Here is a 23972-nt window from a genome sequence, read left to right on the forward strand (position 1 = left end):
TAGCTTCAGAATCGCAAAACCTCTGCCTGCAGCTGTATAAGGCATGGTCATTTGCCCATTTCCTCATCAGTAAAATGTGGACTGTTGTCTCCAACTTTTAGAATTGTTGTAAGCATGAATTGATGCAACATTTGTGTAATGTTAAGTACAATTTCTGTCAAGTAGTAGAGTAGTTCTATATTAGCTTTCTTCCCTCAGCTCTGAGAACACAGAACCAGGGTGAGTTGCCCATTAAACATTGATTTGATAATTAATTGAAATGTAGTTGTTAGCCTAGAGTCTGTTTCCTGAATACAAAATCACCACATTTCTTCAAAATGCCCAGAGATGAATTATTTGCAACTCTTTTTGCATGAAATGAAGGGAGTCATGAGTAAATCTAAATGATAAACTATAGTAATAAATCTAATCGTACAATTAAGAGATGACAACTGATATGGTATAATACCATCAGGTATGCTCTGGGAAATTTATTCTTATCTTGGCAGGCAAAAGGAGATATTTGCAACATATACATAATGCTAAAAGAGCATCCATCTCAAGCTTTATTTGGAATACTGTTAAGTATGAGGCCAGCTTGAAATTGACTTTCAAAGTAGAATTTATAAAGTTGTATGGGTCTCATTGAAATTCCAGATAAATATTTGATTGACTATTTTTCTGTCATGTAGTCAGAAGCTGTTTTTATTTTATTTTATTTTTGCTGTGTGTATATGTGTTTAAGACAGAGTCTCATTCTGTCACTCAGGCTGGAGTGTGGTGGCACGATCACTGCTCACTGCTCACTGTAACCTCCAATTCCTAGCCCCAGAGATCTTCCCACCTTAGCCTTCAGAGTAGCTGGAGCACAGGTGTGCACCACCACCACCGGTTATTTATTTATTTATTTAGTTATTCATTCATTCATTCTTTGGTAAAGACGAGTTCTCACTATGTTGCCCAGGCTGGTCTCCACCTCCTGGTCTCAAAAGATCCTCCAGCCTCAGCCTTCCGAAGTAAAAAACACCTTGTTTGAAATGAAGTGGTATTCACTTCTTAATTTTTTATAATTCCCTCCTAACTCCATCCAGGGTTTTAATCCTTTGAGACCTTCGATTCAATTTTTTTCTAGAGAAAAATTCAGTATTTAGAAGTTCTTGTATATATGTGTTTTGTACCCTTTGAATATCAGGGCATCTTTTCTATATGAGAATCAGAATTATATAGACATGTATCTAGTCCAATGTATAAGTAAGGCTTATACTATAGAGAAAAGAATTAGAACTCTTTAATACATAATTGCATTAAATTAAGATTTTTTAGGCTTTCTTGATCGATCAATGTTTTGTCAGCTAAATGATGCCCCCAGACCTAAATTTATATGTCCATGTCCTAATCCCCAGAACCTGTGAATGTTACCTTATTTGGAAAAAGTGTCTTTACAGTCTGCTTTGCTTTGTCTGGTTGTGAATCAGAGTGAGGCTGGAACGGGGAAGATCTTGGGTCCAACTGTCTTGTTCTTTCAACAAACTGGCATAAAATTTAATCATCATCAGTACACCTATGAGAATTAATCCATAGTTGTTGTCTGGACAATGCACAGTTCAGATAACAAATAAGACATTTCAATCTTAAACCTTTTGAATGAGTACATCCTACAAACACATCATTTGTTTCAGAAATGGAAATATTTATGGTGGCTGATGATGCCGTCTAACAGTAAGGTAGGATGCTGATGTTCCACTCACTTGAGAAGCAAGTGTTCTCCTTCTGGTAGAAATGAACTAATTACTAGAAATACCCACATTCATACTTTGCTGAAAACACAAAACACTGAGTAAATTCTGGGGATTAGGTACCAATAAGTGCCATATAATTACAGCGAATGAAAAATGGGGGAAGAGTGCAGTTAGGATAAGGAGCAGAGCAATTGATTTATTGACCTATAAAATTTGGAGTATTAGCTATCTTCTAGACTTCCCAGTGGCCCTAAACCAGGTCTGTGACAAATTGATCCCATGGCTCATATCAGTCCATAGATGTGTTTTGTATGGTATGAATTTATTCTTTCAAACCTGGATGAAAAATGTAAAACTGATATCACACATTAAAATTCAAATTTATGGCTTTTTGGAAAAATTAAAAAGTTCAGGAATACTGAGCCCACATTCTCAACTGGCAATAATCAGCTAACAATAATCAGCTAACAATCAATCAATGGAGACCTTTGAGGTATGCATTCTTATTGATGTTGCAGTTTTCATCACTCCCCCCATTAGGGACTTCTTTAAATCGCATTGTCCCTTATAATTTGATATGTTAAAATCTGTTCAATGCCTCTGTAACTCTGATTTCTAGTTTAGTTGCCTATTCATTAAATAAGTCGTTTTCAAATGTCATATATGAAATTAGATTAAAAAAATCCCTAGGAATGCCTTGTACACAAGGAATCAGTTCTTTTTCCGATATTATTGAAGGTGATTTGATTTTGCATGTAAAAGAAACATTACCATTTCCCACACTTAAATTCATTTTGCTCATTACATTATTGAAACAACAGTGCTAAAATATTATAAAAGTATGTAAATGTCCCTCTTAACGTTGTGCATTTTTTTTATCATATGAGATTGGCATATCAACTGCCATTTAATCTAGATAAATGTTCATTTCCATGTGTTTAAATGTTTCTGATATTTGGCTTCTCAGTTCCTAAAATATTGATTTGCTGCCTCAAAAATAAACCTTTTATTTTTAAAAAATTTAATAACTCCATGTATTGAAAGGTTGCTGGAAATTATATAAATATCTTTTTTTCTCTGGTAACCTAAGTCATTTCTACCCAAAAGCTTTGCATTATATGGTGAACCCCAACTTGGAGAGTTGACTACTACATTCTAGTGCTGTTGTAGTAGTGGGGGTAGTTGTTACTGTTTCTAGATCAAACAGATTCTCCTCTTCCTCTCTGTTTCATTATCCCAGTTTGAAACTATAGTATAGGATGGCATCACAGTATTGAACTAGACAACTGATTATGATTGCAAAGGGCAAGAACTAAGAAATCAAATGAGGGTACTGAAGAGGCAGCAAATAAGTGTAAAGGCTCTATTTTTGATAAGCATTCTTTGAATTTATTCATGGGCATGTTATGTCATCTTTTTATTGCTTTATGATAACTCAATCTAGATATTAAATTTCTAATGGAAAAGATGATGTATTTTTATTCTTATATTCTTCCTAGGTACGTAACAGGAATTCTGTAATGTTTACTGAATAGTAATTAAATATGAATTAATTCAAAGCTAAAAAACAGATTGTATAAACATGTAAGTCCCTGAAAGAGTGGGTAAATAAATGTATAATTGTTTAGTAGGTTCCCATTGATCTCAGAATGAACATGGGACTGGCCATCTCAGGACTATGGGCTGCAGCATCTGCTCCAGCCTTCCCCTTCAGCCTTGTATCATTTGTCCCTTCACTTACTGGCTTCTGACTCCACTGATGACCTTCAACACACCATACTTCTTTCCACCTTGCAGTCCTTTGCACTTATTTCTTTTGCCTGGAAAAGTATTTCCATAGCTCTTTGTATGTATGGCTCTTTCCCATTCTCCTGGTCTCAACTTGCCTATTACCCCCTTAGAGAGCTCTTCCTTGATCACCTCACCCTGTATCTAGTGAGATTATCCAGTTCCTCCCCAATTTATCACTTCACAATTTTTTTCCTATTATTAACGTAGCCAGTAGTTATATTTCTCAATTATTTTCTAGCTTATTGTCAGTCTTTTACATATGAGGCTGCAAAAGCCATAAAGAGTAATTTTTGTCTTATTCATCTCTGAATTTGCAGAGCCTGCCACACTACCACTGAATTAAGAAAATAGTGAAGGGTGAATGAATAACAAAATCATAAAACAGGCTATACATATTACCTCTTAATGCCAGATTCTATTGTATTCTGAGGAGTGTGTGTGTGTGTGTGTGTGTGTGTGTGTGTGTGTGTTTTCTAATCCTAAGAAAAGAAGTAGTTGCCTTTGGAAAATGTTTTTATTTTCCCTCAGTTATTTTCCTATAAAGCATAAAGTTGGGTGATTGGGTAGATGGCTCATTGCTATTATGGGTTTAGATATGCTATATGGTCTTTAAATACAAATGTTTCACATAACCCATTACCAGAATTTTAATAAAGCAAAGTCACAGTCAGAAGGGACATAGAACAAAGACAATAAGAAATACTACACCTCATCCAAGATTGTCTTTTAATGTCATCCATTCAAAAGGAGTTTAAAAAGCTCACTTGGAATTGAAATGTGGAAACACATTTGGAATCCTTAGCAGAATGGCACAGAGAAAAAAGGTGTGGGTTGGGTGGTAGTTATAGGTCTATGACTAATTAGTTGTTAACTCTGAGCAAGTCACTTAACCACTCTGCTGATTTCCTTTTTTGTAGAAGTGAAGGTGAAGAAATAGGTCAGTGGCTTTCCAGCTGTGTGTTGTTGAAAGTTGTGAGCTGTGGTGGAGTGTGTGAAGGTGTTCCAGTTCCAACACCCACACCAATCAGAAAAACTCTGCTTTTAGCCAATTTCCACATTGAAGGACTGAATACATTTTGATTTTTAAAATGAGTCTCATGCTTAAGAATATTTTAAAACTACTAGAGTGGGTTTCCAATATCTCATGATAACTTTTTGATACTATGAAAAATTATGAATTCAATATTTGAAAGACTCAATTGAAAACCCACTGTATGGAAGGCACTATGCTAAATACTGGTAGATGAAGACTGTACCCAATTAGTATATAATCTAACCTATAGCCTGTAGCCATATGTTTGTAACCACAATTCAAAGAAAATGCATTTCAAAAGTTCATACCAGTACATAAGCACAGATCTATAAAGTTCAGAGTAGGGGAAGTTCTGGGAATGTGTGTATATATGTGTGTGTGTGTGTGTGTGTGTGTATTTACATATATATGTTACATATGAGTAGATTTAAATATAAATGTAGGATGCATGAATATATATTTATATGTAGCATATATAACAAATATACAATATATATAACATATATACACATATATATTCATATGCAACCTGGATGTAACAAATGGGGCAAAATTGTGTTCATTAGATATGTGTCTAGTTAATGTGTGGAACTTTCATCTTTCCTCATATTCCACTGAATCACAATGCTTTTATGCTATTAATAATGAGATTTAACACGAGATCATAGTTTGCCAATCCCTGACATATTCAGTCACAAATAATTCTTATGTCTTTGTTTTTTTCAACAAAAATTGAAAAGATTTTTTTAATTGTTGTAAATTTTTCAAAAAATGATATTAAAATTCTCTTCAAGGTTCCATTTAGGAAATTAAAACAGAGATGTGTTCTAATTTTTATTAGAAATTAGATATTATATCAGTCTTTGTCAAATGTAGTACTTAAACTGTTATCATAATTCAATACATAAAATTGATTTTATGTAATGAACTTCATCTTCACAAAAAAATATTGGGTATCATTTCCACTGGACAAATACCAATGAATAATAGTTGTGTAAGCGTGTAATTTTAAATTAATAATTTGGCTAATATTTGATATTAAATTTTTTTAGCATGACTGACTTAACAAGTCAGGTCTTCTTTTAAGTTGGGGAGTGAATGAGACTCCAAAAACCAACTTAATTCAGAGTAATGACGAATTCAAGAGCTGTAGGTATCACAAAGCACTGAGATGTGATTTACCTGAAACTACAACCAAGCTTGAATTCTCAGCTCAGATATAATGTCATTTGTGCATTTTATTCATTTTGTAAAAGTTAATAACTGCCAATTCTTAAAAACATGATATTGGCTCAAGTGGAAACATTCACTGTTCTAAAATAACTTCTGAGTATACAAATAGATTTTTTTTAAAGGTGTCTCCTTCATGTATATGAGAGGCAATGTAGTTTAGTAGAAAAAAGCACTGAACAGGAATTAGGAGACTTGATTACCAAGCCCAACACACTGTAAATCAACTAGTTCTAAACAAATTAGTTGACTGGAACTCCTTAATTCACACTTCTGTAATATAAGGACAACACTTCTGACATGTACTATGATTATACCTTTATTAATAACTAACTGTGACGCTTTATAAATGATCAAGTACCACATAAATCTGACACAAAGGTAATTTTGCTTTCAAAGCCAGGAAAAGCTTTAAGCATTGCTGCTTCTAAATTGCGGGTTAAATTTATTGTTTTTTTATTTTTGCAAGAGAGACAAGAGTTCTCTTTAAAATAATTCTTTGATTATGTTGAGAGACAAGAGTTCTCTTTAAAATAATTCTTTGATTATGTTTTTGGTCCTTCCCTTCTTTGTCATACTTGGCTTCAGCCTGTTTAAGCTGAATGAGTAGGCATTTAAGAAGGTTCAGCACTTTGAAATGTATGTATAATGCGATTGGACTCTATATACATATTTTCATCAAAACATTTTACAGGGATCTCAGCACTAAGTATGCAGTAGATGGGACAAAATCACAACAGGCAACTTTATTTTAGAATTTGATCCATAAATCAACAAAATAAATAAAAGGAGCTGAGTCTCTATCATGTTAGTACACAAAATAAGCCAAAAAATACATCAACATTTACCATGAGATCATTTAAATGTATTTGCAAATGATCTGATAAGGGAAACATGATTTACAACAGGGGAAACTTCTTTTAACAACCATTGACTTAAATGCACTGCACTGTAGGTCACCTAGACTAGGTCAGCAAGAATGAGCAAAGTGGTAGGTCCAAAAGGCAACCTCCAAACACCTTCCTCAGATGGAAACTTTGGCAATTATCTGTGGTTAAAAAAACAAAACAAACAAAAAAACCAAACCACCAATTCTTATTGTTAATCACGTTGGATGGTCATTTTGTCCATTCTTCTGCGATGAGTCCATTTTAAATACTTCAGTTATTTTGAAGACACTCAAAATCCACAGAACAACAGACTCTTCCGTTCTGTACATCAAAGAAACATGTGTTAGCCAGTTGAGACATGGAATATAAATTAGCAGTCTGCAATTTTTATATTCAAAACAAGCTTCTGCATTTTGAGACAAACTTCAAGAAGGCTATAAAAAATGAGCAGAAAACAATGTTAGGAAAAAAAACTAGAGAAAGAGCAGAAATAAAGGAAGGACTGGCAGACCCTCCAGGGTACTGCTCACTGGGATTCTGCTAGTAGTTCAATTTCACGCATCACCTGCACTCAATCCCTGCTTGGGAGGCCTCCCTGGGATTTCCAACTTTTCACATGACCTGTTTTGCTGTACTTATTCCAAGCGAGATTCTTTCCAAAAATAAATCCCTAAAAGATAGCAATTTGTCATTTAAGAAGCTATTTGAAAGTACCCCCAACAATCTGCAGGCAAGTCCAAGATGCGGTCCAGTAAGGTTTGCATAAAATCTCTCATGGTGACTACGAAGGGGATAGTGCATATTTAGGTATATAAATACTTATAAATTCATTAAAATTTTATGTACTAATATAAATATACCTTTATAATTCCACATAATTATCGAATAAGTAACAAAGGTCTCCATGTGTCCTGGTCATTTAGTTCTCTGGGACTGAAGGTACAGATGGGACCATGGACCTTTTTCTAAATGAAGTCTGATAGTATCCTTTTTCTATTGGGGCTACATCTTAAGATGATACTTTCCCAGAAAAACAAACAAACAAAAAATCTACATTTATAACAGCATAAAGAGGCAAGTTGGGAAGCTTCCACTGATGCTTGAAGCTGAGCCAGGGTTTGACGGGACCAAGTAGACTCCTAGTTTTAACATGTTTAATCATGGGGAATCTTAAACAGATGTTTTGGCAGAGATTCGACACTAACTAATGATTGTTCCAAATCAGCTACCACTCCAGCTCTTCATGAGCTTTGAAGGGAGAGAATGGTCAGTTTTTTAATCTTAATGACACATGAGGATGTCTCATAAAAACTTCTCCAAAAAGACAGGGAAATAATCACTGTTAATGAAATGCTGTAGCAAGAGCTGCAGGTCCCCACCTTAGGCACTCTGATAATTAAATGAAGCAAGACAACTTGAGAGGACTTTTTTCCCCTAACACTGACAGTTTAATAAAAGAACTTAGAAACTTTTCCAGGATGCAAGGAAGTTGACTGGTTTCCTTCCTTCCTCCCTCTTTCCCTCCCTCCTTCCCTCCCTCCCTACTTTCTTTTCTTTCTCCTTCCCTTTCTTGTTCTTTCCCTTTCTTTCTTTTCTTTTTATTTAATATGCAGGTCAAAAGAGCCTAAATTGGTCATAATTCAGCCAAGAATCAATTGTCAAAATCATGTAGTTCAAAGGCAAGAGCAATACTTTTATTTCATGCCCATTTGGAATTTGCCTTTTTACAGGGTGCAGCTATGATAATATTCATACATATTAAATTCCTATGAGAAGTAAATGTATGCCAGAGTTTCCACCATGTCAATCGAACCTGTGCATTCAGAAACATCAGGAGTGGACCTCCTGCAAGTGTTCTCTGGCAATTGTTCAAGGCTTCAATAGCCACAGAACATCCAATTACCTTGCATTTACAGGTTGTGCAGGGAGATTCAGCCATCGTCCACACTGAGCCACTAAGCCTTGAAACACCATAGCTGTCCAGGCAAGTTTTTCTGATGTCATAGGCGATGTTATCAGCTAGGCAGGGGTCACTGACACAGCGGGGACAACATTCCCCTTCTAAGATAGCTGTATACTCACAGCTCAAGTTGGGGCAAGTGAGTGGCCAGCAATCTACCTCTCCTTCCTGTAGAGGAAAAGCAAAAAATGTCTCATTATTGTTCCTATGCATAACTTTATTCCCAAAGTCATAGAAGGGGAAAGAGAGCACAGTAATTCTTATCACTGAATGTTTCTAGTTTACACCATTGAGGATATAATACACTTCCTCCTTGAAGACCTACTACAGGTCTCACTTCTTTCAGAATGCTTTTGCTGACGATCTATACTGCAGGACACAGAAAGAACTAGGTGAGCTTCTTTGTGTGCCAAGCACAGCCTATAATTATTTTAACATGATACTTATAATCATATCATAATTAGTACAATTCCACATTAAGTTTTGAGCTTTCAGGCTTTGGGCTTGTTACTTTCTCTCCATCATGTTTAGCACAGTTTTGGTCAATAAACGCTAATAAATTATAAGGTACTGTCTAGTATATAAAGAGCAATTAATTTCTCTTAAGGTCAAAAGCAGAACCTGAAGCACTGTAATATTTCAATCAAATTTAAAGTTAAGATTGGGCAATGTCAAGAGAACCATTTCAGAATGGTTTTTGTGTGTGTGTGTGTGTGTTAGAGAAGTGGGATTTTTTTCTTTTTCTTTTTTTTTTAACTTCTTTTTATTTTATTATTATACTTTAGGTTTTAGGGTACATGTGCACAATGTGCAGGTTTGTTACATATGTATCCATGTGCCATGTTGGTGTCCTGCACCCATTAACACGTCATTTAGCATTAGGTATATCTCCTAATGCTGTCCCTCCCCCCACCCCACCCCACAACAGTCCCCAGAGTGTGATGTTCCCCTTCCTGTGTCCATGAGTTCTCATTGTTCAATTCCCACCTATGAGTGAGAACATGCGGTGTTTGGTTTTTTGTCCTTGCGATAGTTTACTGAGAATGATGTTTTCCAGTTTCATCTATGTCCCTACAAAGGACATGAACTCATCATTTTTTATGGCTGCATAGTATTCCATGGTGTATATGTGCCACATTTTCTTAATCCAGTCTATTGTTGTTGGACATTTGGGTTGGTTCCAAGTCTTTGCTACTGTGAATAGTGCCGCAATAAACATACGTGTGCATGTGTCTTTATATCAGCATGATTTATAGTTCTTTGGGTATATACCCAGTAATGGGATGGCTGGGTCAAATGGTATTTCTAGTTCTAGATCCCTGAGGAATCGCCCCACTGACTTCCACAATGGTTGAACTAGTTTACAGTCCCATCAACAGTGTAAAAGTGTTCCTATTTCTCCACATCCTCTCCAGCAACTGTTGTTTCCTGACTTTTTAATGATGGCCATTCTAACTGGTGTGAGATGGTATCTCATTGTGGTTTTGATTTGCATGGTTTTGAATATAACTGAACTTTCTAGATTGCAGTTCAAATGGAGCTTTTGTGTGTCTCAGCATCTGACATCTGTGGCTTCACTGAGCTGCCCACAATAAAACTATTTCACTATGCATCCTCTTCCTCTGCTATCATGAATTATAATCTATGGCATAATACCTTATAATATATGGTAACTTGTTTAATTGTTCAGTCATCTCCATAAGACTATGGGCTTTGTGTAGGTATAGGCCATGTCTATCTTGCTCACTGTTACATCATACAAAGTCTGGCACATGAAAAGTCTTGAATATTTATTAAGTATGACCCACAGTATTCTCAAGTAATTCATAAGTTACGTGTTTAACAGCTTCAGTTTTCCTGAGAAATATTCATCTTAGGGGCTAGGATGGAAGAGGATATACTTTTGAAATTCTATCTATGAAAATTTCATGCATCAAATTAATACGAATTCTTCTGGATGCCTGATGATTAGCTTCTTGGAAAAGAAATGCAAATTGCCAGTCTCATAGGGAAACTAATTCTACAATTGTATTGACTTTTTTGTCCTTGGGTGGGAGTTTTAAAAAATGACTACAATTTTTATTTATCTGAGTCATACTTCTCAGTTGTAGGAGTGATTAAGAAAGACATATTCTGTTAAGATTATCTGCACATTCACCTGAAGATTTAAAAAAAATCTGATGGAAATTTAGAGCATAATTTATCTGAATACTTGTTTTCATACACTACCCATAAAATGAGAATCATTCATGTCAGCAAATGTTAAATTACGGACACGCAGCTAATAGTTTCCATTACGAATCAACTCAGAATGTCCCATAGTTGTGACTTTACATACGGGACATCACATTCCATGACAATGTGTCCTAGAAGTCTTCCCATTGCTAGAAATCTTTGTGATATAATTTGAAACGTAAGAACCAGGTCAAGAAATTAAGCCTTTTCTCTGGACTTTCTCAAATCTAATTATACCGTTAGTAGCCCTATATTAATACTTATAACAACCTTCATTTTTTTCTTTTTAAACATGTAGTATCTGAAAAGATTTTTCAAGGTAGGAAGTATTAACAATAGTCACTACCATACACTAAGTACCTTCTCTGAGCCAAGTACTGTATTTGTCCTTCTTACATATCTTGTAATCTTCGTAACAGCCCATTCTTTCCCTCAGATGTACTCACACACCTGTGTCCACCTGAGGGACAGAATAGTCAGTAAAATGCTGGGACTTGCCCAAGGTAATCATTTTAAGCTAGCATGTGAGAGGACCACATTTAGATTCTAGGTCTTTATGATTAAATCTCTTATATTTCTACTGTATTTTGTTACCTCTTATATTGAAATCTTTAAGGATTATGGCACATAAATGAAAGATTTAGCTCTGTCAGGACTACAAGTACTAGTCAAGGTTTTGAAAGCTTCCTTTCTTGCAGAGATTTTTCTTGATCTTGATTTCTTATTAGTAATAGCTGTAAACTGTCCTTGTTTGGGTCAAATCTGTCCCATAAATATGTGCTTTTTACTTTGTACAGTATTTCAAATACAACCTGAATATCTTTAGGCAGCGAACATGACCCTTAGCCACAGGCCCCACAGAGCTCCCTGTATAGTATTATGAAAAATGGGGAACTAGGTCCCACAGACAACTGAATTTGTAACCTCTTTCAGAGTAAAGGCTCAACACCCTGTAAAGGAAGCCAACATACCAGACACCGACACTGCTGACAGCTATGGGTCCAATTGTCTCCACTTCGATACAGCTTGTGACCATTTTGGTCTAAACATTGACTTGTGACTCTCATGTCACATTCTGGGCAACAGAAAAGGTCAGCACTTGGATTCTGGCAATCACAAGCTGTCCGTCGGCAGAATATCTTGCCATCCTGTTTAGAAATGAAGTTAAGGAGGTTTCATCATTTAGGACATGACGGACAGCTACACTATGAGAAATGAACTTCTTGGATTTTTAGTCATCCCCTGGCCACCTCTCATTCTGTTCCACACTGAAGCACACAGGTGTGTTCACACAAACACACACTTTCTTTCCCTGATTTTGCTTGCAGAGCAGAAAAAATAAAAATAGGAACATTTTTAAGTTTAACGAAAAGTCAACATGTTTTTTGAAAATTTTTTTCAAAGGGGTTCTTAAAAATCATATTTCTAAGTAAGAATTATAAGCAGCCAAAATGCATATATGATCAATAAGTCATTTGAGTGGAAAATCATGCTCCTGTATTTCCATACTACCACTTAACATATTCAAATACATTCATCTAACTATATCCCTGTCCCAACTGTGAAAGGAAGTCTGATTATGCCCTTTATACAGAAGAATTAACTTAGACCCTTAGATCCAGAAAGGCTAAACCACTTATCCAAGATGGCATAGTTAGGTAGTGGTTCTCCAAATAGCACCACCAATTGTTATGGTCTCAAAATATTCTTCTTCGGCAAGATCGCCTTAAAGTTGTGTACTACAGAGGGGTATAATCAGGTGCCTCTTTCCACCTTATGGCAGTTCCCCATATTATAAGCACAGTACAATTTTTGAAGTATTGCCTCTGAGGACTCATAGTTATAAAAAAAATTGAAAGTCAGCAGCACTTAAGCAGTAAGACTAAACATTTTGCAGCATGTCTTTTTTTATATGTTTGTTGCTTACAGTAATTTCTTAAACAGTGTTCTTCATTGCTGAAAATTTAAGGTAAGACCTGTCATCACCATTCATGCTTATAACTAATTTGCTGGATATTTAAAGAAACCAAAGAGTCTCAGCGCCGGAATTTACCTTAAAGAATATATAACCAAGCCTCCTGACCTATAGTTGAATCCTCTTTATAGCAGCCATATTCAAAAGTTGAAGTGCTTGAGGCTCTCCAGTCTTGAATTCACCACTATGGACAGAATTCAGTGTGCATCTCTGTACATGTTATAATGTAAAAAATCAGACTTTTCATTACTTCTATCCATTGACCTGAATCCATACCTTCAGTAATAACAGAACTCCAAACACTCTGTCATGTTTCAATTCTTCAGTTTTTAGAAGACAGCTCGTACGTATTCACTGACATGTTTCATCTCTGGGTAAACACCTCTAACTTCTTGACCAGTCCCCATCATTTATAATCCTTTCACTGTCATAGTTGCCTTCTCTTTCAACAGTTTTAATTTCTTCTTCTTCTTCTTCTTCTTCTTCTTCTTCTTCTTCTTCTTCTTCTTCTTCTTCTTCTTCTTCTTCTTCTTCTTCTTCTTCTCCTTCTCCTTCTCCTTCTCCTTCTCCTTCTCCTTCTCCTTCTCCTTCTCCTTCTCCTTCTCCTTCTCCTCCTCCTCCTCCTCCTCCTCCTCCTCCTCCTCCTCCTCCTCCTCCTCCTCCTCCTCCTCCTTCTTCTTCCATACATTTAATACTTATCTTGTGTCATACATTGTTCAGAGGCATTTACATGCATGATCACATTTAATCCTGATAATTTGTGGAATACGAATGTATATCTCTATTTCTCAAATGAGGTAGCTGAGAGAGAACTAAATAGAATTATTCAGCAATGGTCTTTGAAGAAAGAGTGAATTGAATTTCGTGCTTACCTTGTTCTAAGTGTTGTACTTTCTTTAATGCAGGCTTTTTTCAATAAAGTCATGTGCCACACAATGAAATTTTGGTCACTGACATACTACACATACAAAGGTTGTCATATAGAATTTGAATGAAGCTGAAAAATTCCTGACACCTAGTGACATCGCAGCCATTATGTAATGCACTGTATTACTCATGCATGTGTTTGTAATGATGCCTGTGTAAACAAGCCTACTGAGCTGCCAGTTGTATAAAAATATATACCTACAGTCATTAACAGTACATACTGCTTGATAATGATAATAAATGGCTAGGTTACTGGTTTATATATTTAGTATACTATCTTTTTTAATCATTATTTTAGAATGTATTCTTCCTACTTATAAAAAAAAGAGAGATAACTAAAACAGCCTCAGGCAAGTCCTCAGGAGGTATTCCAGAAGAAGGCATTGTTATCATAAGAGATGATAGCTCTGTGCATGTTATTGTCCCTGAAGACCTTCCAGTGGGACAAGACATGGAGGAGAATATGGAGGTGAAAGACAGTGATATTGATAGTCCTGACCCTGTGGAGACCTAGGTTAAGCTGTGTTTTTGTGTGTTAGTTTGAAAAAAATGTTTAATAAGTTTTAAAAAATTAGAAAAAGCTTATAGAATAATAACATAAAGAAAGTATTTTGTACGGCTGTACAATGTGTTTGTGTTTTAAACTAAGTGTTATTACACAAGAGTCAGAAAGTTACAAAAATCAAAAAGTTTATAGAGTAAAACAGTTACAATAAGCTAAGGTTAATTTGTTGAAGAAAAAAATTCTTTTTCAAAATTTAGTGTAGCTTAAGTATAGAAGGTTCATAAAGTGTACAGAAGTGAACAGTAATATCCTAGGCCCTCACATGCACCCAACATTCACTCACTGACTCACCTACCGCAACTTCTAGTCCCATAAGCTCCATTCATGGTAAGTGTTCTATATCGGTATACCTTTTTTTTGTCTTTTATATGTATTGTTATTGTACCTTTTCTATGTTTAGACATACAAATACTTACCACTGTGTTACAATTGCCTACAATACTAAGTATAGTATCATGCTGTCCAGGTTTATAGCCTAGAAGCAATAGACTATACCAAATAGCCTAGGTGTGTAGTAAGTTATTCCATCTAGGTTTGTTTAAATATACTCTATGATGTTGACACAGTGATGAAAAAGCCTAATGACTCATTTCTTAGAATGTATCACTATCATTAAGTGATGCATGACTGTATTTACTTTCTTTGACTACACCATAGTGTTGGCTAATATTGAGCTCAATGAAGACTAAAACCTCATTAAGCCCTATCATCTTGTGCAGTTGGCTGTTTAGGGGCAGCAAGTGTACAACTCGATGTTTATCTCTGTTGCATTTCATATTGTTAGATCTACTTCATCTCTTCTTCCTGTCACAATGCTTTGTAAATGCTATTTCTGTCATTTACTATAGCTCACCCTCCTTCACAGCTTAGTGACATCTGAAATCTTGATGGACTTGCCCTCAGGGTCTTTATCTACTTTATCCACAAAAACGCTGAATAATCAGACAGGGCTTGCTGAGGTGTTTTGTGTCAGCTAAAGTGGAAACCTTAAGAGCTTTATATTCTTTAAGGAGAATGGAAAGGAGACATGCCAGCTACATATATAACAACAGGTTGAAAAATGTATTGTGTGCATTGGCTCTTTTACTATACAAATAACAAGAAATCATGGTGTTCCAAAAATATCAAGAGATGAAAGATTATACACACACATATACATTTGCATGTGTATGCAAACGTGTATATAGAGAGAAACAAGAGACTCTATATTTTAGCAAGTGAATTGAATCAGAGAATCCAGCTAGTCAGGACAAGGAAGTGTCCTGATCCTAGGAATTTCCTAACAATAGGCTTACAGCTCATATACCATTATTTTAACTCACTAATATGTTTCGCTTCTGTCACCATGGCCCCAAATGACTCCCTGAAGACTTACTTCAACCAACAAAAACTAAGCAAAGTAATGATAGCTACAACATAAAACCATTTGATCAGCTCAGCTTCCAATGGCACACTATCACTCTTCCCAAGTATAGAAGGATCATGCCTCAGGAACCAGCATGGCTGTGTCTGTGGCTGGCATCAAACAAAAGGATAAATTCTTTCAGAAAAGGTTACTGCACAACAGGCTATGAGACTCAATAAGAATGTGTTTTCTTCCCACGTGCTGATTAAAAGAATGAATAAGAATAAATGGATAGCCTCCAGGGTTAGTGCAAAATAAAGCAATTTCACATCTCATCAATTATGTGAAAATGCCAAATAGGCCTCCTTAGCTTCTAACGTGTTTCAGAACAATGGCAATATTCACTTTGCCTTTGAATTACAGGGTAACTGTCAAGAAAATCATTTTTAATAATGAAAATGTCACAGGTGGCTCCATTAATACAATGAGGATGCCATTATGAAACATCAGCTCACAGAGCACAATCACGCTAGAAACTAAATTTGGAGAGAGTATGGAGCCCACTGATGATAAGCAATCCTTTTGTCAGAGATCTTTGAGGCTCTTTCCAGAGCTCGATCTCTATCCCACCTTGGGTGGTTTGAACAATCCTTATTTATATGCCAAAGATGTATTTTCGCAATCTTCTGCCACAGAAGCTGTTTTGATACAATTTTATACCGCAAGTTCAATGATAAGCAATTAATAACTATTGTAATATTTAAATTGCTTCGAATTTTGAAAAGCAGGGAAATAGACTTTCCTATCAAATAAAAAAATATATTTTTTCTTATGCCATGGAAAAATTATAGGTTTTTTGCTATTAGTCAACACACTGATATATTTACTCCAGATTACATAATATCACTCATTTCTTTTCTGCCATAGCATTTTGAAACTTTTAAATCAAGAAGGTGGACATAGGTCAGATTATTTCTGTAAAACAGTAATATAAACTTTGGGTTGGAAAACTGATGCCCACGGTACAAATTCAACCTGATGCCTGTTTTCGTAAATGAAGTGTTATTGGAACACAAGTCCCTTGTTCATTTACATTTTCTCTGTGGGTCATTTTCACATTGCAATGGCAGAATTGAGTATTTGGGACAGAAGTTTTATGGTCTACAAAACATGAAATTAGGGCTGGTAATCTAGATGCGCCTATTCTACTTTCTCACATACAAATTGAGCTGTGATTTCCAATCTTTTTACAAAGTGTTAATTTTGCCTTCAGGTCACAGCCCACAAACTAGTCCCTTAGTCTTAACACCTGGGGTAGAAACACATTTAGCAGTCATTTTATCCAGTTACCTCATTTTAATGAAGAGGAAACCAAGCCCAGAGAGGGAAATGCCTTTTCCATGCAGAAAACTAATAACAAAACATAAACTTATCCCCAACCTGAACTTTCATAACACAGATTTTCCACTATGATGCACCTTTTGTATCATGAGGAGGCTAGGGGATAGGAAAAACTAGTTTTAGATAAAGTGATATCAGAAGGATTCTTGGGGCAAAAGTTTTCAAAGTGGTAGTCCTCAAACCAGCAGCATTACCATCTCCTGGGAACTACTGAAAAATGCAAATTCTTGCACCCCACCCTACATCTACTGAACCAGAAAATACTGAGGATAGAGCCAGTGATCAAAGTTTCACAAGCCCTGAAGGTGATTCTGGTGCAAAGCTTCAAAATCATTGATGGAGAAAAAACATCACCCAGTCAGATGGGGAGGTAGCATGGTGTAACTTTCAAGCTCCTGCAAGGACAAAGCAGGGTTTTGAACACTACCACAGGAGAAAGAGTCAGGGAAATAGAAAGAGACGCCCTGTTCCTTTACAGGACCCCTAGAGTTTTGAGTGCCAAATGAAACCTACCAATAAATTCCTCTTTCCAAGGAAAAGAAACACAATCTTACAGCTTGCACAGCTAACTCCAACCATCAAAACCACCATAGACAGGAAAATATTTATAATGCTGCTAGTTGGGTTCAAAGAGCAAGGCAAAGCATTTTTATGAGCAGTTTGCTGGAATTCAGAAAGTTTACTTCTATCCTGGCCCCAGGCACAGAGTAGACTCTTCCCTGGCTTCTTCCTGTAAGTCCTATTCTTAGGAAGGCAAAACCAGTATGCTGACTGCTCCTTGTAGATCAGATTCTTTCCTCCTTGCCAGAAAGAGATACATGAGTGCTTGAGAGTGTCCCTGGCATGACCATCTTCAGTTTCTGGGAACAGGTTTATATAAACCAGGTCAGATGGCCATGATTCCAGACAATCTCATGAAAAAGGTCATCTCTACTTTGCCTTTCCTTTCCACAGTAATTTGTCCCTGACTTTATTATAACATGGAAGTTTACTGGCTATTTATGGTATCCCTTTCCCTACTCATCTCTAAACCCCAGAAAAACTCAAGAACTAACACTGCTCAAGTCTTTAATATTACTTTGTTTTCAAGATGAATGCTACTCACATTTTTTAACTGTATGAAGTCATAAAAACAATATCTGGCCTTCATAGTTTGCTCTCTTCCTCCCACTAGATTATCCAGTTACTACTCATAATAGTATAGGTACAGGTATTAAGTGTACGTGTAGGTATAGATGTAGTAGCATACAAGCCCAACTTGCAGACCCTGGTTCTTACTCTCATGTAATGGCACCTGAATCCTGTTCACCTGAGAAAATGGGCAGCTATGTCTCAAACATGCTACTCAGGAGCATTTTTTTCGCCCAGAGAATAGGGAAGACATTACCACAGACACTAAGTCTCTAGCATCATCAGTCATCAGGACCCATTTTTCACTTCTGCATTTTCTCCCATTAGATGTTACTTCTCTATCCCTCTTTCAGGTTTTCATCTTTACTCCTCTGAACCTTTACCTCAGCCTAAGTGATTTCTTTCTAATTAGCTTCTATCTGCTCAGGTCATCCATCATGCTGTCAATCAGACCTTGATTGGGCCCTGCCAATTCCAAACGTAAAATCTCTTACGATCATTTGCTGCCCACAGGATGAAGTCTAAATCCCATGGCCTGGCTCTGTCTTCAGCCTTAATCTCCTGGCTCATCAGTGACTATGCCCTTCTTATACTCTTTTTGTTCCTGATATTTTAAGCTCATCATTCACTTCATATTTCTAACACAACATATATTCCTACACTTCCTCATCTTTACTCTTACAGTTCCCTCTTGTTTGGGATTCACCTTCCCCTACATCTCGACTTGATTAAATTCCTCATCCTTTAAGGGCCCCTTCAAAGATCACCTCCTCTGTGAAAGGCTTTCCCTATTTGCTTCTGCATCTTCCCAGAGTAGAGCATTCAGTCATCCCTCAGTATCTCTGGGGGATTTGTTCAAGGACCTCTGCACAGATACCAGAATCTGCAGATGTTCGAGTCCCTTATATAAAATGGCATAGTATTTGCATATAACTGCATAGTATTGCAAACCACCTATGCATATCCTCCCATATACTTTAAATCATCTCTAGATTACTAATAATACCTAATAGGGTATAAATGAAATATTTATATTATTAATTTAAATTTGCATTATCTTTGTTTTTTAAATACTTTTGATCTGGGGTTGGTTGAATCCAAGAAGGTAGAACCAACAAATACAGAGGGCTGACTATGCTTCCCCTTTCTGTGTTCCCACAGCAAATTGTTCATAGCTCTACCGTATATGACAAGTGGTTAGTTGTTTGTTTGTGTATCCATTTTCGTCTTCATCTCCATGATCTGCAACATAAACACAATTACTCATACTGAAATACTACATTTCCTAGAAACGAATAAGCTGGGGACATCTCTACATTCCCATGTAGCACAGACAGAAAATTAAGGTGTCTTCCTAAAGTCCTGGACAAATTTATGAATGGAAGAGCCACAGATGGGTATCTATGAAAAGACGCTGGGCTGTAACCAAGATTTAGGGATCAATCCCAGAGAGACAACCACTTTTCATCTGGGTTCCTGTGGTCTAAATAATGCTGCAGGGACATAAGTTTTAAGCTGTGCAGCAATCTTTCTGTACCTAATTAACTAGGTGTCTAAAGATGCACAAAAACGTTGTCACTGCCAAGGAAGTACATAGAATCTAAACAAAAGCTCAAATCCATTTATGCAAGCCTAGCTTCATCATTGAACTCTATTCATCTGTGGACATGTTTCAAGGCCTTTTTTTCCAATTACCATGAAACACTAGCAGCTAAGCTGGTGTACTGACTCTCAAAGGGGAAAGTAGCCTTTTAAAAGAATTTTAACTCTACTTCTTTCAGCAGTAAGTCTTGACCTTTTGTTGGTTTGCGTAATTCTGCTGTTGCATAGTTTGATGGCATTTAAATCTGAAATATCAAGGATATGATTGAAAAGACAGTACTTTATATCCCAACCTTGATTTTATTTCTTAGCTTCCAAGATGATGCCATTATAGTCACCCATTTGGATGTGTAAGTATTGGAGATATTTCTTAACAAATTGAAATAGAGCACTTTCAACTTCAAATAATAGAAACAAGGAGGGCCACAAACAGTTCATTTTGTAATGGTGACTTACAGAATCTGATATAGGATTCTTAATTCAGCTCCTAAACCAGGCTCTCTTCCCCCTCCACAACCTCTGGGAAACTGTGCTATAAATGGGCAGTGAATACATGTAGAACACAAACAAACAAAAGATTTATGTACAGAAATCTGTCTGTACTTTATTCAGAAATTGTGGTGCTTTGCAGTGAAGGTGCATCATGTTAACAAAATTAGATTACAAGAATTGTTCATCCCCCGTGGAAATTTCAGTCTAATTCTCATAAGACTTTGGAAACACTTTATGATTCAAAACAGAAGAAATCAATTTAGGTTGCTTGGATTATTAACACAATTAAAGAAGCTCTGGGAAATTTTCAATGATTAGTAAGTTCCCTGCTTCGTCATGGCTTAAACAAAAACTGAAAGAAGAATTTTATTCTCATACTAGTCAAGACTCTACTAATGTCCTTTGCTATTCCAGGGACTGGGGACCTAGAAAGCCCAAAAAGGATGTGAGGATATGTAATGATCATCCTCAGAAGTTTAATAACACAACGGTTTCTCGAAATGACCTAGCAAAGAATTCACCCCCATTCTGCTGGCTGAATGGGAGACCTAATTGCCATCCTCTTCCATAAGGAATTATGGAAATATTCTAACCCACAATGAGATTTGTCTTCTTTTTAAAAATTTTGCACTTTGAGTCAGCACCATGTGGTTAAATATTATACTTAATAACTTCAAAACCCCTTGAGGGCATGTCTCACCAGTAACTTACATACAAGGAAGTACATGGAATCTAGTTGAAAGTCCAAAGTCTGAGTTGAAAGTCTGAGCTCAGTCAAGTTAGATTACCAGTTACCTAATTGGTTTTAAATATACCAATAAATATCATCGTAGAGTGTTACAAGACATCTGACAAGATGGAAAAACTATGAACTTTGAGCCAAGCAACTGGAGTTCAAGTCACAGCTTAGACATTTATATCTTTAATATTTAGGGCAAGTTACTTTATCCCATGGAAATTCAGTTTCATTGTCTTTCAAAGTAGTGCTGTAAGAAGTAAAACATGATGCTGCTTTTTTGAATTACAAGGTGGCTGAAACATAGCAGGTGCTCCAATAAGGGAAAACAAACCTAGATTTGAGGGTTAGGAAACTAGGTTTATGTGAAAGGGGAAAAAATAGGTGTTGGGGGTAGTGATCTAGCACTTGATAATGTGGCCCTCCTAACTAGGTGGCCCCAGTTCTGTGGATGTGTGGCAGATGAAGGCAAGTGGATGAACTGGATGATTTCTTAAGGCTCATTTCTGGGAATTTATCAGGAGACTTGGCTAAGAGGCTACTAAGCAAGTAATTTCTCTTGGTTCCCATGCCCATAAAGCTCAAGATTAAATAGTCCCATCCCAACAGACATAGACACACAAGGCAAGAGCTACAGTAGAGCAATAACAAAGGAAAATAAATAGGCAAGATCAATAAAAGAAGAAATAAAGCACAAAGAGATCAAACACTTTAATAGACCCATTTTGCAAAGCATAAAGCAAAACCAAATGATGACAGAATTTTATTTTCATAAGCATTAAGCTCACTTCCAAACAACTTAATATAAGGAATGGCCCAGCACTGAGAATAACAAAGAAGACATCAATTTCTAAGAGGCCTCATACTATCATTATCATTTGTTCAAAATGAAAATCCACCTGTCTCAGCACTGGATGCAAGTCTGTTGGCCTTGCTTTTCTAGATGATGTCATAAAGTGAGCAAGTTCATGCAGGTGGTTATTTTAGGCAAAGATTGGTTTTAATCAGCAAGTTTGTATAAGTGTGGGATGAGGGCTCATTAAAACTCTCACCCAACCAACCTTAAAGGCACTGTAGGCTTTCAGTGGGAGGTCTATCATTGGCTTTTCTACCTTGCTTCCCCTTCCCTGCAGTTCCTTCTCAATCTCATACCCCACTTTCCACTAAGAACACAATCAATTCAAAGCAGGTTTCCCTACCCCTTAGCATCATCATTAGCTGTAGTGTAGATAAGAACAGGAGAAGCCTGTTCAGGAATAGTCAACAGCAAGAGGGAGAGAGGTGGGGAGGCAGAAAAGTGAGGGAAGAAGAGAAAGAACAGTTTCAATTTCTGCTGCACCACATCAGCCTCACCTTGCAGGAGCAGACAGAACACCTGTCTTCTTTCAAGGTCCACACCTGGCCATTGCGCTTCAGCCCCCCTTCATGAGGACAGTCACCAGAGCAGGAGGGCCCAGAGGGGCAGAGACAGTCAAAGCCCCCTGCCAGGTTGATGCAGGCAGAATCATTCCAGCAGGTATGAGTTCTTAAGGCACATTCATCAATGTCTGCAATATAGGAAGCACAGAAGCTTAGAATCTAGCCAAGGGAACTTAGAGAACAAACAACCATCACTTACAGTAGCATTAACTAACATCATTGGCCATTTACCTTGTGCTAGGTACTGCCAAGCTGTTCACATGTATTATCTCATTTACACTGCAAGTCAGTTCTGCTCTGTGTGGGAGATCTGTCCTTATTCCTATTCTGCAAATAATGGAGCTGAGGTTCATAACTTAAATAACATGACCACTCTCACACAGCTAGTAAGTGGCTGATCTGAGACCCAAACCTACAGCTAGCTGCCAGACTCTAATTACTAAAACATCCAGTAGCAGTTAGCAAGTTCTTTTAGGATATTCTTAAGAATGATTTCATCCAGAGGCCATAAACAGTTAATTCATTAACAGTATGCATATACCACCATGGAGATCTGAGTCTTTTAGAAAAGATGTGAATGTATTAGCCACTGAGTAGGAACAAGTGGGCAATTTGGGCAACCTTGAGACAATTAGACTGCTCCTAGATCCTACCACCAAAGTTGAAGGAAGTGGGAACAATTCTTGATAGGTGCCTTTTATAGTCAAAGTCTTACTATCCTTATGGCCAGCAGAATATTTGCCCATGCATAAAAAATAATAGCTACGTGGATGGATGCTGATGAAAGATAAATATATTGTCCTGCTCTTTATCGACAGCCAAGTACGGAATAAAAACATAAATCCAGTCAGCTGATTCTGACATTTAAAGCTTGAGCGACATTAACAACATCTCAAACACAAACCTGTCCAACCCTGGCTTAAGTCCTTCCCCAAAAGGTGATCTATTACCTTACAAAATACCTGACTCCACCTTTGGATAACTCTTTTGGAAATGCCTCCCTTAAATTGAGAGGAAATACATTACTGAGTAACTTCTACTTATTGGTAGAAGTACTGATACTTAATGCCTGAGGCCATTCAAGAAGTGTCTACTTGGTTTTGGTTTACCTGCTATGCACAAGTTTCTTTGCACATGGTGCAGTACAAAGCAGATGACATTAATAAATTCTAACAATATTTCTAGAAGTTACTTTTTTCCAAGATCTACTTTTTGGCTTTGTCTTACCAATTTTAGCTTTAGTCAAGACATTTCATTAGTGAACAATGATTTCTCCTTTGAAAATTATAGAAAAGATCCCAAATTATGATTCCTGTATGGCAAGTCAACTAAAATCAAGCCTCACTATATCTGCTCACTGTTACTAATCATACCCATCCCATTCTCAGTGTATTTCTATTTGAACATATGGTGCTCCTTTCATATAGCCTCTCTTATCTCTTCAATCTTCTTTCAATTCTCTTACTCTTCTCAATTAAAAGGAGTTTTAAATGTGGGAATCTGGTGACCAATGTTTGAAACC

At 36.6% G+C, this 23972-nt stretch overlaps 1 protein-coding gene across 5 annotated transcripts in view; it reads right to left on the reverse strand.

Annotated features, from left to right (window-relative positions):
* Nucleotides 1-6075: 6075 nt before the first annotated feature.
* NELL1 (neural EGFL like 1) overlaps nucleotides 6076-23972 on the reverse strand; it is a 932871-nt gene continuing 914974 nt past the window's right edge. For 4 of the 5 annotated variants that reach the window (XM_055282142.2, XM_055282141.2, XM_055282138.2 and 1 more), the window contains 4 exons: nucleotides 22385-22578; nucleotides 11829-12005; nucleotides 8566-8790; nucleotides 6076-6983 (listed from right to left, as the gene is read on the reverse strand). In XM_055282142.2, the coding sequence (XP_055138117.1) occupies nucleotides 6933-6983; nucleotides 8566-8790; nucleotides 11829-12005; nucleotides 22385-22578 (647 nt within the window). In that variant the 3' untranslated portion in view covers nucleotides 6076-6932. The remainder of the gene's footprint in view (nucleotides 6984-8565; nucleotides 8791-11828; nucleotides 12006-22384; nucleotides 22579-23972) is intronic. The other variant, XM_055282140.2, reaches the window with a different exon arrangement.

This window comes from Symphalangus syndactylus, chromosome 6 (genome assembly GCF_028878055.3).
Source record: "Symphalangus syndactylus isolate Jambi chromosome 6, NHGRI_mSymSyn1-v2.1_pri, whole genome shotgun sequence".
NCBI classification, from domain to species: Eukaryota; Metazoa; Chordata; class Mammalia; order Primates; family Hylobatidae; genus Symphalangus; species Symphalangus syndactylus.